At 39.4% G+C, this 12,990-nt stretch overlaps 1 protein-coding gene across 1 annotated transcript in view; it reads right to left on the reverse strand.

The window, feature by feature from the left end:
* The window catches only part of LOC133839868 (collagen alpha-1(XVIII) chain), a 56,698-nt gene that overhangs the window by 36,813 nt on the left and 6,895 nt on the right, over positions 1 to 12,990 (reverse strand). Inside the window, 2 exon segments of the mRNA XM_062271488.1 lie at positions 4,273 to 4,817; positions 5,006 to 5,116. Of these exon segments, the coding sequence (XP_062127472.1) occupies positions 4,273 to 4,817; positions 5,006 to 5,099 (639 nt within the window). The 5' untranslated portion in view covers positions 5,100 to 5,116.

Genomic DNA, 12,990 nt, shown 5'->3' on the forward strand with positions numbered 1-12,990 from the left:
AAATTTAATTGGCATTTTACATTTACGGTTAATCCTCTAACTTCGCATTCTCTGCATCAAAAGAAAATAATATATCAAATACAAAATGTGTTGAATTAATTTGAATGACAATCAATAGCATTCAATCAAATATTTTCGTATGTTTATTCTTTTTCACTTCAACAATTACAATTAAGAATAATAATAATGAACTAAACACCTGCTGACATCTAAATTCTCGACTAACCACATTCCCAATTAGATATAACAACTATTTGTTAAAGGTTTGCAGCATTCACTTGGGTTAATTATGGCCGCAAATTGTATATTTGTAGGGGAATGGAGACCCACATTTAAGTAATTATATTTGTAGACAATGGCTTAGTAAAAACTAATTTCAAACACAATCGCGGTAAGAACAAAGCAGAAAACCAGCACGAACAACACGAGGGACAACAGGGCGGCTACGTAGTATACATGAATATATGCATGTATGTATATGTAAATAAACATTTTAAATTGAATTTTAAATTGTGTCAACATAATGGGTCAAAATATTGTATTATGATGCCAAATTGATAAATTTGCAAATCAAAATTACATATTATGGAAAATAAAGCCTATTTTGAGGGTGGCATGTAAGTCAATAGTGTAAACAACACATGGACGACGCAACAGAGTTGAGTCTAGAAATGATATTTAATACACACACAGATAAAGACACGCACAGCACTAACACACACACATACACACACGCTGGCAACATTCAGCCAGGGAAATTTATGACTATTTATGCTTGTTGGCAGTCTTCAACGCAAGTGAACTAAGCCTCGCACAGGAGCCACAATGCATAAACTATTTAAAGCCCTGGGAATTTCGATCAAACGTGTATTGTTGTTGTCTGTGCTGCTGTTATTGTTGCTTTTTGGCATTCACATTCGTATTCGTATTGTCGAATGCCATATGCGTAATACTATTTAATTAAATGCACGCACTGACTGCACAGCAAAAACCGAACGTCGAGAACGGATGGCTTAAAACTTCAAATTTTACCATTTAATGAAGAGAGAACGGGAGCAAACTCTAATAATTATTAATCAATTTTTAATAGTATATTTCAGTTTATCCTAGAAACGAGACTTCACGTCAGATGACATCAATACCATTTCAGACTTGGCCTGGTTTTTGTTTTCTTGGGGAAACTGTTAACCTTTTATCTGTAGCTAGAGGTCAGAATAAGTATGTCTTTTGTACGAATGCAGACATTAAAAAGGCCTTTTATTTAATAAATAAAGCGTATATTCGTTTGCCTGGCGGCAAAATGGTAACGTAAACGTTAACGCTAAAGACAAAAGACGACGAGCGAGCCAGCGAGCGAGCTCACAAAAATATACTCGTATTCGTATACACAATATTACACATACGCCCCGTGCTGCTTTAATATGCATATGCATGGCTGAGTGTTCTATATATGTGAGAGCTGAATTGAGCAGAGCAGAACAGAGCTGAGCTGAGCTGAGCGATGTGACCGTCTGTGTAGCTCTGCTTTAATGAGTTTGCCTTTGATTTGGGGCAACGCGAGCACAACGCACAACCAATCCATAAAGCCATCTCCTTCCGCCATACACACACACACACACACATTTCCCCGCACACCCTCTGGTCGTAGCTTTGTCTATGACGCCTCCCGCCTAGCTTGTCATAATTTATGCGCAGCCCATGCTCAATTTGATAGGCGACAGCCTGCGACATGCAAACCATTTGTGTGTGGCCCATTGTACGATAGAACTCTTTACTCCAGCCGAGTGTTAACTCTACACAGACACAAGTATATAAATACATATAATACAAATCTATATAGTATTTATATATATACATATGTGCTGTGTATATGTACATAATAAATATATTTACCTTTAGAGTTGTTGACGTCGCTTAAAGTCACTTGATTGTTGCGATTAACTACGATATGCACGTTAAACGTATATGCTTTGGGCTTCGAAAATATTGAATATGTTGACAAAAATCACAGATAATTTAATTACAAATAGTTTGCGTTATTTATGCACTTTTACCGAGTATGAATTGTGTGTATTGTTTGATGCCGTTTAAGTTATTCACTTTTTTTCATGCCCATTTGTAATTACAAATGACAGCGCTTGTTATTTGATTTATAAAATACTACAACAACAATAGCAACAGCAACAACGACAACAGAAAAAAAACGTTGCGACTTTGCTCTTTGGATATTTGTTGTTGCCGTTGTGTGTGCTCAACAGTTTGTGGCAACTGAAGCTTGGACTCTGCGAGCGAGGCCAGGTCGTTTGTTAACTGGACAGCCGATAGCCCGCTGAGCGTAATTAATTTTCTCGTTCACACCACATGCATTTTGGCTTGTGCAATTGATTGATTTTCATTGAACATATTCTCACTGGCAGTAGTCGCATTTAAATTCTTCATCTTTAATTTTACAAAGCATACCGACACGAAAGTTTTTTTTTCATTTGCTACCGACGACGACAACGAAATTGCAGACTTGCGGCTTTTGAACACACGGAACACACAACAAAAGTTGCCTTGCAACTATAGTACAACAATAATAATAGTAACAACAATAACAACTAGAAGAACTGCAACAGGAAAACCGCGCGAGCCTGCCAAACTAATTGTAAATATTTGCACGGCAAGCAAAACAAATTTGTTCTCTCTTCGCCTTTTTTAATGTTATTTTTTCTTTTCTGCTTCGCGTTACTTTTTTTACCGCGAGGCGAGATATGTTTTTGTAATTTGCAGGCTATAGGTAATACTCGACTATTACCATTTATTAATTTTCCACAGAAATCAGGCCTAGGCGCTTAGTCCGCAGCCACACGCGATATGCACAAAAGGACACGCGCAACAATCAGCGGCACGAATGTTGCTTTGATATGTGTGTGAGAGGGCGAGTGTATTTGATATGATCTCGATGAGCACTCTTATTGCAATTCCAACTACAACTTGAATCGTAAATGTAAGGTAAGAAACACTAGCTAAGTGAACGGTGGCATTTTCAAACGCTTGCGCCGTCTTTCCTTCATTTTTGGTCGCATAATTGAATTTTAATTGACTGAACTTTGTTTTGGTTTGGCTTTTTATTCGGCGTTGTGCGAATGGAGCCTTCTTTCATGGGTTCACGTAACACGTTTTGCTGGTCCGCTGGCTCACTTGGACATTATGCAAACATATTTCATTTAGGCATAAATCACTTTCGTTTTTTGCGGCTAAACTTGCACAATGGCTTCATTTGCGCCTGGATCACACATAGCCGCCGCTGCTGCCGCCGTAGCCGTGCCACACACAATCACAAACGGTCATACACGAGACACGAGACGAGGTTGCGGACGCAGGACGAGAACGAGAACAAGAACGCACGAATGAAGCAAACCGAGTCAGAGCGCGACTTCAGCGTGCTGTGGCAGTGGCAGTGGCAGAAATACAAAAACAAGCAGCCGTTCGCACATGTTAACTGTTTGCGGCACCGAACGCGACTGAAAGGTAAACGCACTCGTCTCGGCTAGGCGCAATGTGTGTGAAGCAAATCACAGCAACATGGCGCACACCAGCACAAACACACAGGCACACCGACAACCAGGACACTGAGTCGTGCCTCAGACAACATAAATGCGCTCGTGGCAGCCACAACTTCGTATGCTCTAGCGCTGAATAACTGAACAGCGTAACAGAGAGAGTACGCTTCGAGTGAAACTCAAGCAGTCGCGACGTATACGTAATCCGAGTGAGACCTCTTTCTGCCGGTGGTGTTCCACTCTGAGTTGAGCATCGACTCGAATTGACACTCATGAGTTGAGTCACCTTAACTATTTGCCCGCTACGTGGTAAGTTGGCGCCCTATAAGGGTATTGTGGTGAATTTCTCAGCACTTAGCTGTGTGTTGAAAAGCTTAGCAGCTGTGATTTCAACACAACAACCGTTGGTGGTGGAATTTTTCAAATGGCAAATGGTTCAAGCAGCCACTTGGAACAATTGAACGCACTTTACCGGCGTCGAGTTTCATTACAACTCATTGCCCAACGAAAAATTAAGTACTTGCACGCAAGACATCTGGTCTTGCCTTTTGATGTGCCACCCACCCCCAAGCAACATAAGTACAAAAAATTTCGAAATTTTAAGAATATAAATTCAAAATATTCCAGTCCTTAAGTAGAGTCATATGTGCTGCCGCTTCAGATGTTACAATAATTATTGCATGCATTATTTTAAAAGAGCATCAAATTGGCCGCCGTAAGAACTTACCTCGAAATTTCCTCCTAGTTGCGAGCCAGCTTGCGCAATGTAAAGCACCGACGATGAGGCAAAGCTCAATTCAAAGGGATCTCTCACTATGGCCGTCGTATTAACGGCCTTGCAGTCATAGAAGAACACAACATTGTCGCTGAACACCTGAAATGCAATCGAGTTCCATTTGTCCGGCACATGGGCAATCGGATAGCTGGCAATCTTAACATTGTCCTTTTGGTCGGGCTGTGCATAGAAGAGCGTCACATTGTAGCTGTTCTTAATAACCGGCGACAGGTGCACACCCAACTGCACCACTTTGTCATCCATAGATCTCAGCACACTGAACAGATAGCCACCTTTTAGAGAGCTCAGCTTATAGGTGTTTTGTATTGCAAAATCTGCTAGCTTTTGGGGTAACAGCACTTTGGAGTATGATTTCACATCGGCCGTGGAAAAAAAATTGAACGCGGGAAAACCATCTTCGCCCTCGCCGAACTTTATACTCGGGTAGTGCTCGTCGGTTATGATATCTGTCAGTCGATGTTCACCGAATTTGTCCGCTGCAAAAATAAAAGAACATAGTGAAATTGTATTCAAGTATTTTCAAGCGAATGCAAATGCCTAGAGCAATAACACCTATGAGCAATACTCATTGTGCATGCATCTTCCAAGTATGCAATGCTTTTTGTACATTATTGCATTAATAGTTGCAGCTCGAAAGTATGCAATGTTTTTGGTTCAAACTTACTTTCATTGCTATCATCCAATTCTGGTTCCAATGCGCCCAGCACTGCAATTAGATGCAGCACAGCCAGCCAAAGCACAAGCAGCAGCGATCGCATTTTTATACTCTCAAAACCTACAAAAGATGTGAAGAAAAAACAAATGGTCAGAAGTTTATTTAGTTGCTTATGATAATTAGAAATTAAAATTATTTACTGTTTACTAACTTTGCCCAAACTAACTAAAGTCCAAAATCCCTGAAGGTATTCCTTATTGGATATAGCATGATAAGACGTCGTTGTAGTTACACCTGTAACTAGAAGTAACCGCAAAAGATTTATCTACCACAAACAATAAGTTGGTAATATAAGACTCTCAACTCCGTTAAATAAGTTCCACGTGCTTGCCACATGCTGAGCCAGTTGCTTGCAGCCAACTGCAAAACTGTAAACTGCAGTTGTAAGCAATTACATATAAATTGTGGGCAAAAAACCTCAAATCCCATATTCGTTGTCCTGCCTTCCTTTCCCCTCATGATGACCACAGGCTCTGCAGGCTAGAAGCCACACAATATTAGTTCGTGGTTGCTTTATAAATTATGTAATGCAAAAACGAAAACAACGTGATGCGTCACCTTCGCCATACAATAGCACTACAAGCACGTCAAGCCTATGCCGAGATTAATGACAATACAAAGTGGTGCTGATCGCTGAATCTTGAGATTTCATTTATGCCAGCCAGCTGGAGTTAGTGGAGGAGAGATAAGCGAACGAGTGGCTCGACCACACCCATAAAGCTGATTTGTTTGCGTCGTTGCCGTTGTCGAGAGGTCATGAAAATGTATAGTAATGTCAGGGATCATGCAACAAATTGCCCATAAACAATAAACAACAACAAGTTTTGTCAACTTAACAGCCAAATAAAATGATACTTAATGAGCCCTCCCTCAACATGCACCCAATAAATCATTATAGGGTTGGGCTCCATGCGGTAATTACACATTAGCACAGCAGCAGCAGCAGCAGCTGCCATTTAAACTCGAATTGTCAACAAACTCCAAAATTTGCGTTTGCCGTTTACTAATTCCGGGCCACATGGACCCAATGTAACACAATTAATGCGTGATATTTCACAGTCACTTCGAAACTATCAAACTAATACTCATGCGTATGTGTGTTGGGCGATGTTTGACCTCAAATTGTCTCTGGACAAAAGGCAAACAATTAATATTTATAAGACAACTTTTGGTTGTGAGTAGTTCACGCAACGAAAACACGAGTTCTTACACAAAAGAGTGAGACACTTTCACATCCAAATGCAAATGACTATCAATTGTCAGCATTAAGTAAAAGTGTTTTATTCTATTAATTAAGCACACATTTGTTGAACACATTTTGATGATACGCACTGTGGAATGCCTCGGGCAATAACCCAATTAAGAAGTGTTGAAAGGCTTAACAAAGATCTCAAATAGCAAATTGACAAATAACTTTGATGAACATTGAGATGAATTGTCAAACTAAACACTTTCATGATTCTATGAATCGAGAATAATAAATTCGATTTCGATAACTGGCAAAGAATAGTAATAATCTTTGACAAAGGGTTTGACAATTTTTGAGACATCGAGTTGGATTATTCTTTTAATGAGGCAACATTTATGCAATGCACACAGAATACTTTGGCCGCCCACGCACGCATGCCTGAAGGTTCCCCAAATTGTTCTTAGAGGGTGTTGCTCAGAGGCGCAAGTGCTTAAGATGGATCGCACGTAACTCCGATTAGTTGTTGTCGGGGGACCTAACCTACAAAATGGGCACAACACTTTGGTAGAATCAGCTGTGAGGAGGTGTGGTTTTCCTCATTACGTTTGTCAGTTACAAATTTTAGTACACATTACAATTTGCCGTTGAACACAAGAACTCGCATTTATGATTCATGCTGACTCAACACACTTACACACACACAAACAAATCAAGCAAATCAGACAAGACCAGCAGCAGCTATATGTGAATAGTTTCCCATAGTGGATTCATATTGAAAACGAAATTCGAATGGAAATGGAAATAGAAATGGAAAAATTTGAAAGTGATGGTCGTAAAAAAAGTGCTACGCACTTCCACAACACATTGAAAAGTCGTCAGAGCGTTGCATGCTTAAAGCAAACCAAGGAAGACCCAAGAACGCCCAAGAAGCAGCGGCAAGAAAATCGAATAAAAATTTATTTTCAATAGTAAATCGGCTCAATATGAAAAAAGGGGCGACGCGTGTGTGTCTGCATGTGTGTGTGTGTAAGTGAGAGAGGGAAATGTGTGCCAGTATGTCAAACAAGCAGCAGACCAACCCCTTTTCCCTTCTCTCCACTACCCTGAGCACAAAGAGACTTCGAGTCGACTGCGGACATCCCATATCCCATATTGACGTTGGCTGGGGCACCGATGCGTTGACTTGACTTGTTGCCCCTAAGTGAACTATTAGCTCTGTTGATTTTATGTTATCCAATTTGTTGCACAGCTGTTGAAAGCACAGACCGGGGGGCCAGGCGGCTTTCTGGCTGTAAACTAAGCCCAAACCCAGGGGCGCCAAAAAATTCGCTGCCAATCGCGCGTCGCTTTGTCAACATTTATTGCCCTTTTTGTCAGGATGAGGAGAGAAGGGGAAGGAAGCCCTCCCGGCTGCAATTCATTTTGTTTGATTTAAAGGATTTGCATGCCAAATTTGACTTTATTTGTTTTTAGCCATAACAAACACACAACGCAAGCACACACACACACAGACAGAAATAGGGACTGGCATCAACAAGTCTGACGCTTGGCACATGCTCCACTGGCTGTTTTGCATGTTAACATTTTAAGTGCCTTCTTGATTCAAGGTGGAAATATTTTCCAAAACTGAAACTGTTTTGCATACATTCCCATGCACATGACTTAAACCAAGTGAAACAAGTTGTTGCGACAAGCCAATGCGGAGCATTAACCCGCATTTGGACACCACTCTCAAAACACTGAAGCTCAAATTGAAGCCCAGCCCAGACCCAGACCCAGACCAAAAGACCCAAGAGCAGGCCCAGCTGGCCAACTAATGCACGCATAAACTACAAGTATCTCAATCTGAATCTCGAGAAAATGCAAAAAGGTAACCTGATACCAAAGACAGGTACTTAAATCTGTAAAACCTTGACGCCATAAAAGTAAATAAATGATTAAAAGCCAGTTAAACGAGCGCACTCATAATCGTAAACACTTGACTCAGCCCTACACAAAATGCCTTTGAAGTGAGCTCATAACAAACTCACTTGTCAACAAATTTAAACTAAACCTTTCTAGAATTTATTTTATTTGATTTAACTAGAATTTGATGAAACGAAAACGTAAATTACTCTTCGATCAGACTGATCTATTGTTGCTGTGATCAATATATTCATTTGATTTCGATCTAGTTTAGTAATATACAATATTACATCTTGGCTACATAAAGCATGCTTGATTGTGGTTGATTATGAGACAAAGAACTCGTCTTTCTAGCAATAAAAATAATTAATTCATCAGTCTCATCAAGAATATGCCAATGGGATACATAATTAATGCCTTCATTTCATTTATTACACAATTACAACAGTTTCAGCATATACAGCGAAGCTTCTTTACAAGGAATTTTAAAATACATTTATTAAGAATTTTATTAATATTTGTCAAAGTATAACAAATATAGAAAACTCACATTTTTTAGATTCAATAGAATTATTGATTACTTAAAGTAAAATAGATATTAGGCCCATAATTTATACTTACGTAGAATGACCTATTTAGCTTAAGACTAAAGTGATTTATTTAGCACATTTTATTGCAACCAAAATGAGCCCTAATTCTCTTTGCCTTATTCTCGGTAATCTCATGTTTTCCCAATTGGCTGTCTACGTTTGGTTTTTTTCTGTTTCAAGCTGAAACCAGTTTGATTTCTCTCTTTTACATATAAATTTTAAACACATGCGAATACAATCGCCTCGGGCTATGAATTTGAATACATAAATGAAAACGTCATTTAGTTAATAGTATCGTTAATATCGACAACTATAAAACACAAATGATATGTGGAGTAACAAGCCTTTGGAGTTCTTGTTTCTTGCAATTGTTCATGCAATGTTTTGTGCGGATAGCAACTAGGTTAATTCCTTTTCAAATGGCGCCCCAAATACGCTTTCAGCGCAAAGCGCAGCAACAGCATAAAAACTAAATAAGACGTCAGTCTATCCAGCAAACAAACGATTCGCTACTCGCACCAAAGGAGTGACACAGTGATGTTGCATAGCAAACTCGTCGCCTTGCAAAATACTCTGGGAATCGAACAACAAAATCGAGTTATAAATACCAGCCAAAGAAAATGCACATGCAAATCCCGCCAGCGACTACACAGAAAGAAAAGTTTTGAAAAGAAAAATATTGTTATTTTTTGAATTTGTTGTTGTAAACATTCTAATAAGTAATTTCCGAATTCTTGAAATTCATGTAAAGAAAAATTTGAAAAATTCATTAAGTAGTGAAACTCAAAAATTCTTTCGATTTGGCTAAAAATTATATAACATATATGTACATATAAACTTTGTATTCGATGAATATCTATACCCAATAAATTGAATAACTAAAAGAACAATCAATAAATGAATTTAATTTTCTTTAAATAAAGTTGAATTTGATTTGTACAATTAATATTTTCGATGTCTAAGTATCAGTATCCAAAACAATTTTTCTTTCTTTCAGTGTAGCCACTAGTCACTAGCCAGTCTATCCAGCGACGCAGTCGAATTGTGGTTGTGTTGTGGTAATTAGCCGCATACTAAAAGCCTCGTCGCCTCTCCGCGTCCCTGCTGTCAGCAACAGAAGCAATCCGAATGGCCAAACGTCCCTATATCTTTGGATAACAGCTGCCACAGCCGCAGCCGCTGCAGCTCCAACGATTTGAATATAATCTTGAAGCGTCGAGTGCTACTCATATTGCACTTAGAACTGTGGGCGTTGCAACGTCCAGTGGCAGCCATGTGCAACACGTTGTCGTAACCAAAAACGGAGGCAAAACCAGGCACACAGCCAAAAAGAAGTTCAATCAGCGATCGGAAGGGCATTGTGCCCCAACTGAGCGGGGGGCAAAGACAATTTGTGGATGTGGATGTGCGTCTTTCACAGCCATCTCATCGATGTTGATGAATGGGGTGTGCCAAGTCATCATGAAGTTCTTTATTGCTGTCATTATAATATGCCATGCAGTTATTTATAGCCCCGGGTGGCTTTGTATTCTTTTGTCTTCGCTGCCAATTGCATGCTGCTGTCCCGTTTGTATTAAAATTTGTTTTATTTCTTTTCGTTTTGCGGATCACCAACTTTTTTAATGGGTAGATGAACTCTCGCTCATCGCTTTTTAAGCCGAAATGCAAGAGCGTTGACTCCAAAGGACATCTCCCTTATGAGTCTGACTCAAGGTTGACATTGTCTCTCTTCCCTCTCTTCCTTTCCTCTTCTCTATCTCTTTAATCGAGGAAGACAGTTTATCATGTAGTCTGGAAGCGACATTCAGTGGGATCATTGGCACTCAGCCAACTACAAAGCCAGCCACGCACTGCGTATTCTAACTTGAAATGGGCCAAAAGTTCATTAAATGCTGGCGACTATTTACTTGGGGCGATGAAATGCACAAAATATAATTAAAATATCTGCATATGCTACACCTACTTTAAATTGCTTACAAAACAAATACGGATAATGAAGTCCAGTTGTCCAAAAATAAAAACCACAAGCAATTGCTGCGATCAGTTCCGCAATGATCATTGCCTAATTGCTTCAACGTACAAAGTGACCTTGCTAATCCATGTGCCTCGCATATGACGCCTATCAAAAGTCTGACACTCCATAAAATGTCAAGTGGATTATCAAATAAATATATCATATCAATAATGACGTAAAAGAGCTTAAAAGGCTTTAACCTTGTCTTACTCTAAAATATACAAAATGTCACGCATCTCAAATTTAAATTCTTTGTACGCTCTTTAATGAAGTACTTATTAAGAAGTTGCTTATTATACATATTTGAATTTGTTTTGCATTCAATACTCTATGGATTCTCAGACTATATACTAATTTTATATGTATTTATATATACACAATTTCTCCGAAATCAAATTTTATATACGCGTATATCGTATATCGTATCGCATAATTTAAAAATCAATTTTTTTTCATATTTTTTATTATGAACTGCAACAGTACTTTAAAATTCCCAATGAACAATGGAACTTCCATAATATATATTATTTTACTAGAAATTCAAAATGTAACTACGTGGTATAAAAATAAGTCGAAGTACAGCTGAATTTTGTGCTGTATTTCCATTTCATTTAGCAAACTCAGAATGTGTTGACCAATTATTGACGCAGTATTAGGTATAACCCAATTCTTGCGAATCTCTCTACAGCACTTCCGCAATTTGCTTACTTGTATACGCACTCGAAAGAGCGTCTGCCACTCTGGCGTATGCGTGATATCACTGATATGCCGAAGCCTCAGGCCTTGTGTGCCGCTAGCTGATTGGACGCGTATACAAGTAACCGAAATTTATGGCAATTTATGGCTGTTGTTGTTGTAGGCTATTATCAGTGGTGTTGCAGCTGAGCCACTTGCAAATTTTGCAGCTACTAAAGGCGACGATGCTTTGCCAATCTGAATAAAGCGCAATAAAACGAAAATGTAACGCAACGCAAACGTAAACGCAACAAAACAAATTCGATGGGAAAACTAATTTGACTGAAGTTGATTGGCAATCAATGGCTCTGTCCAGGGCAGAGGACAGAGAGTAGTATAAACAGACAAAAATTCTATTAGCTGCTGGCTGACACGACGGAAGTTAATACTCATTTTGTCTGCTGCTTGTGATTGCCATCCAGCTGAGGACGAGGTGAGGCAAGTCGAAGTGGCTTGTTCAACCTGTAACCAGGAGTCAGTTGCTAGTAGCCTAAGGGAGCTGGGTTAATAATGTGTGCGAGTGTGCGAGTGTGTGTGTGGGAGAGAACTACTTCAAAGGTCAAGTACCTAGTTGTTGTTGAGTCATACGATTGGCACTTGACTGCCTATTGGCAACATAGCTTTTGTCGCTAGGGTAAGTTGAGAAAGCGACGAGTCGGAGACGGAGACGAAGACTGCATGACAGACTATGCCTGGGATGTGGATGAGCAATGGGCAGAGGCTGGACGAGCAGGAAACGGAAGTTATTTCACGATGGGCATCGATAAGTCACATACACATCGCTCACTCGAGTCCCTCGAGTCAATCGAGTGGCAGTCATTACACCATCGTGTGGCCATAGGCATCTCATCTAGGCCCTGTGAGCATCATTGAAATGGAGGCACGAATATTTCGGCCTCCAGCTACTGACAGACACAACAAGTGACGTGTCAGCGATAATTACGTACTCCAGCAAATATGTGCAAACGTATAGAACGAAAGGGGGTTGGGGGAGAAACAAGCACATGGGTACTCGTCGGGTGTCTGCGATGAATACCCGTAGTAGCTCGACTATTTAGTTCAGTGTCATAAGCAAAGTCACAGTCTATTTGCATATGTATGCGAGAGTAGGCCTAGAAATATGTATGTATGTGAATACTTAAATAATGAGATTACAATAGAAATGATTTAATGTTTATTATTTTGTACGAACAGATAGATTACTCGCCTTTGCTTCTTTATTTCATTCTCATTTTCATTTTTATTTCATACTTGTACACATACACATCGAGGCATCGCTCACTCATCTCTCATCTTTGGTAATTTATGTGATAAGCAGATTGCTGCCTGATGGCACTTAAGCAAAGTTCTTTTGGGCAAGCAAACGAGTATAAATATATATACATATATATACACATATATATTATGTAAGATCTCACATTAAACGGGAATTTATGACGAGCATGCGATAAAACGAATCATTTTACCCCGTTGCCTTTCAATGTGCTATTTTTGTGGCCAG

Source organism: Drosophila sulfurigaster, chromosome 3, assembly GCF_023558435.1.
Source record: "Drosophila sulfurigaster albostrigata strain 15112-1811.04 chromosome 3, ASM2355843v2, whole genome shotgun sequence".
Taxonomy (NCBI): Eukaryota; Metazoa; Arthropoda; class Insecta; order Diptera; family Drosophilidae; genus Drosophila; species Drosophila sulfurigaster.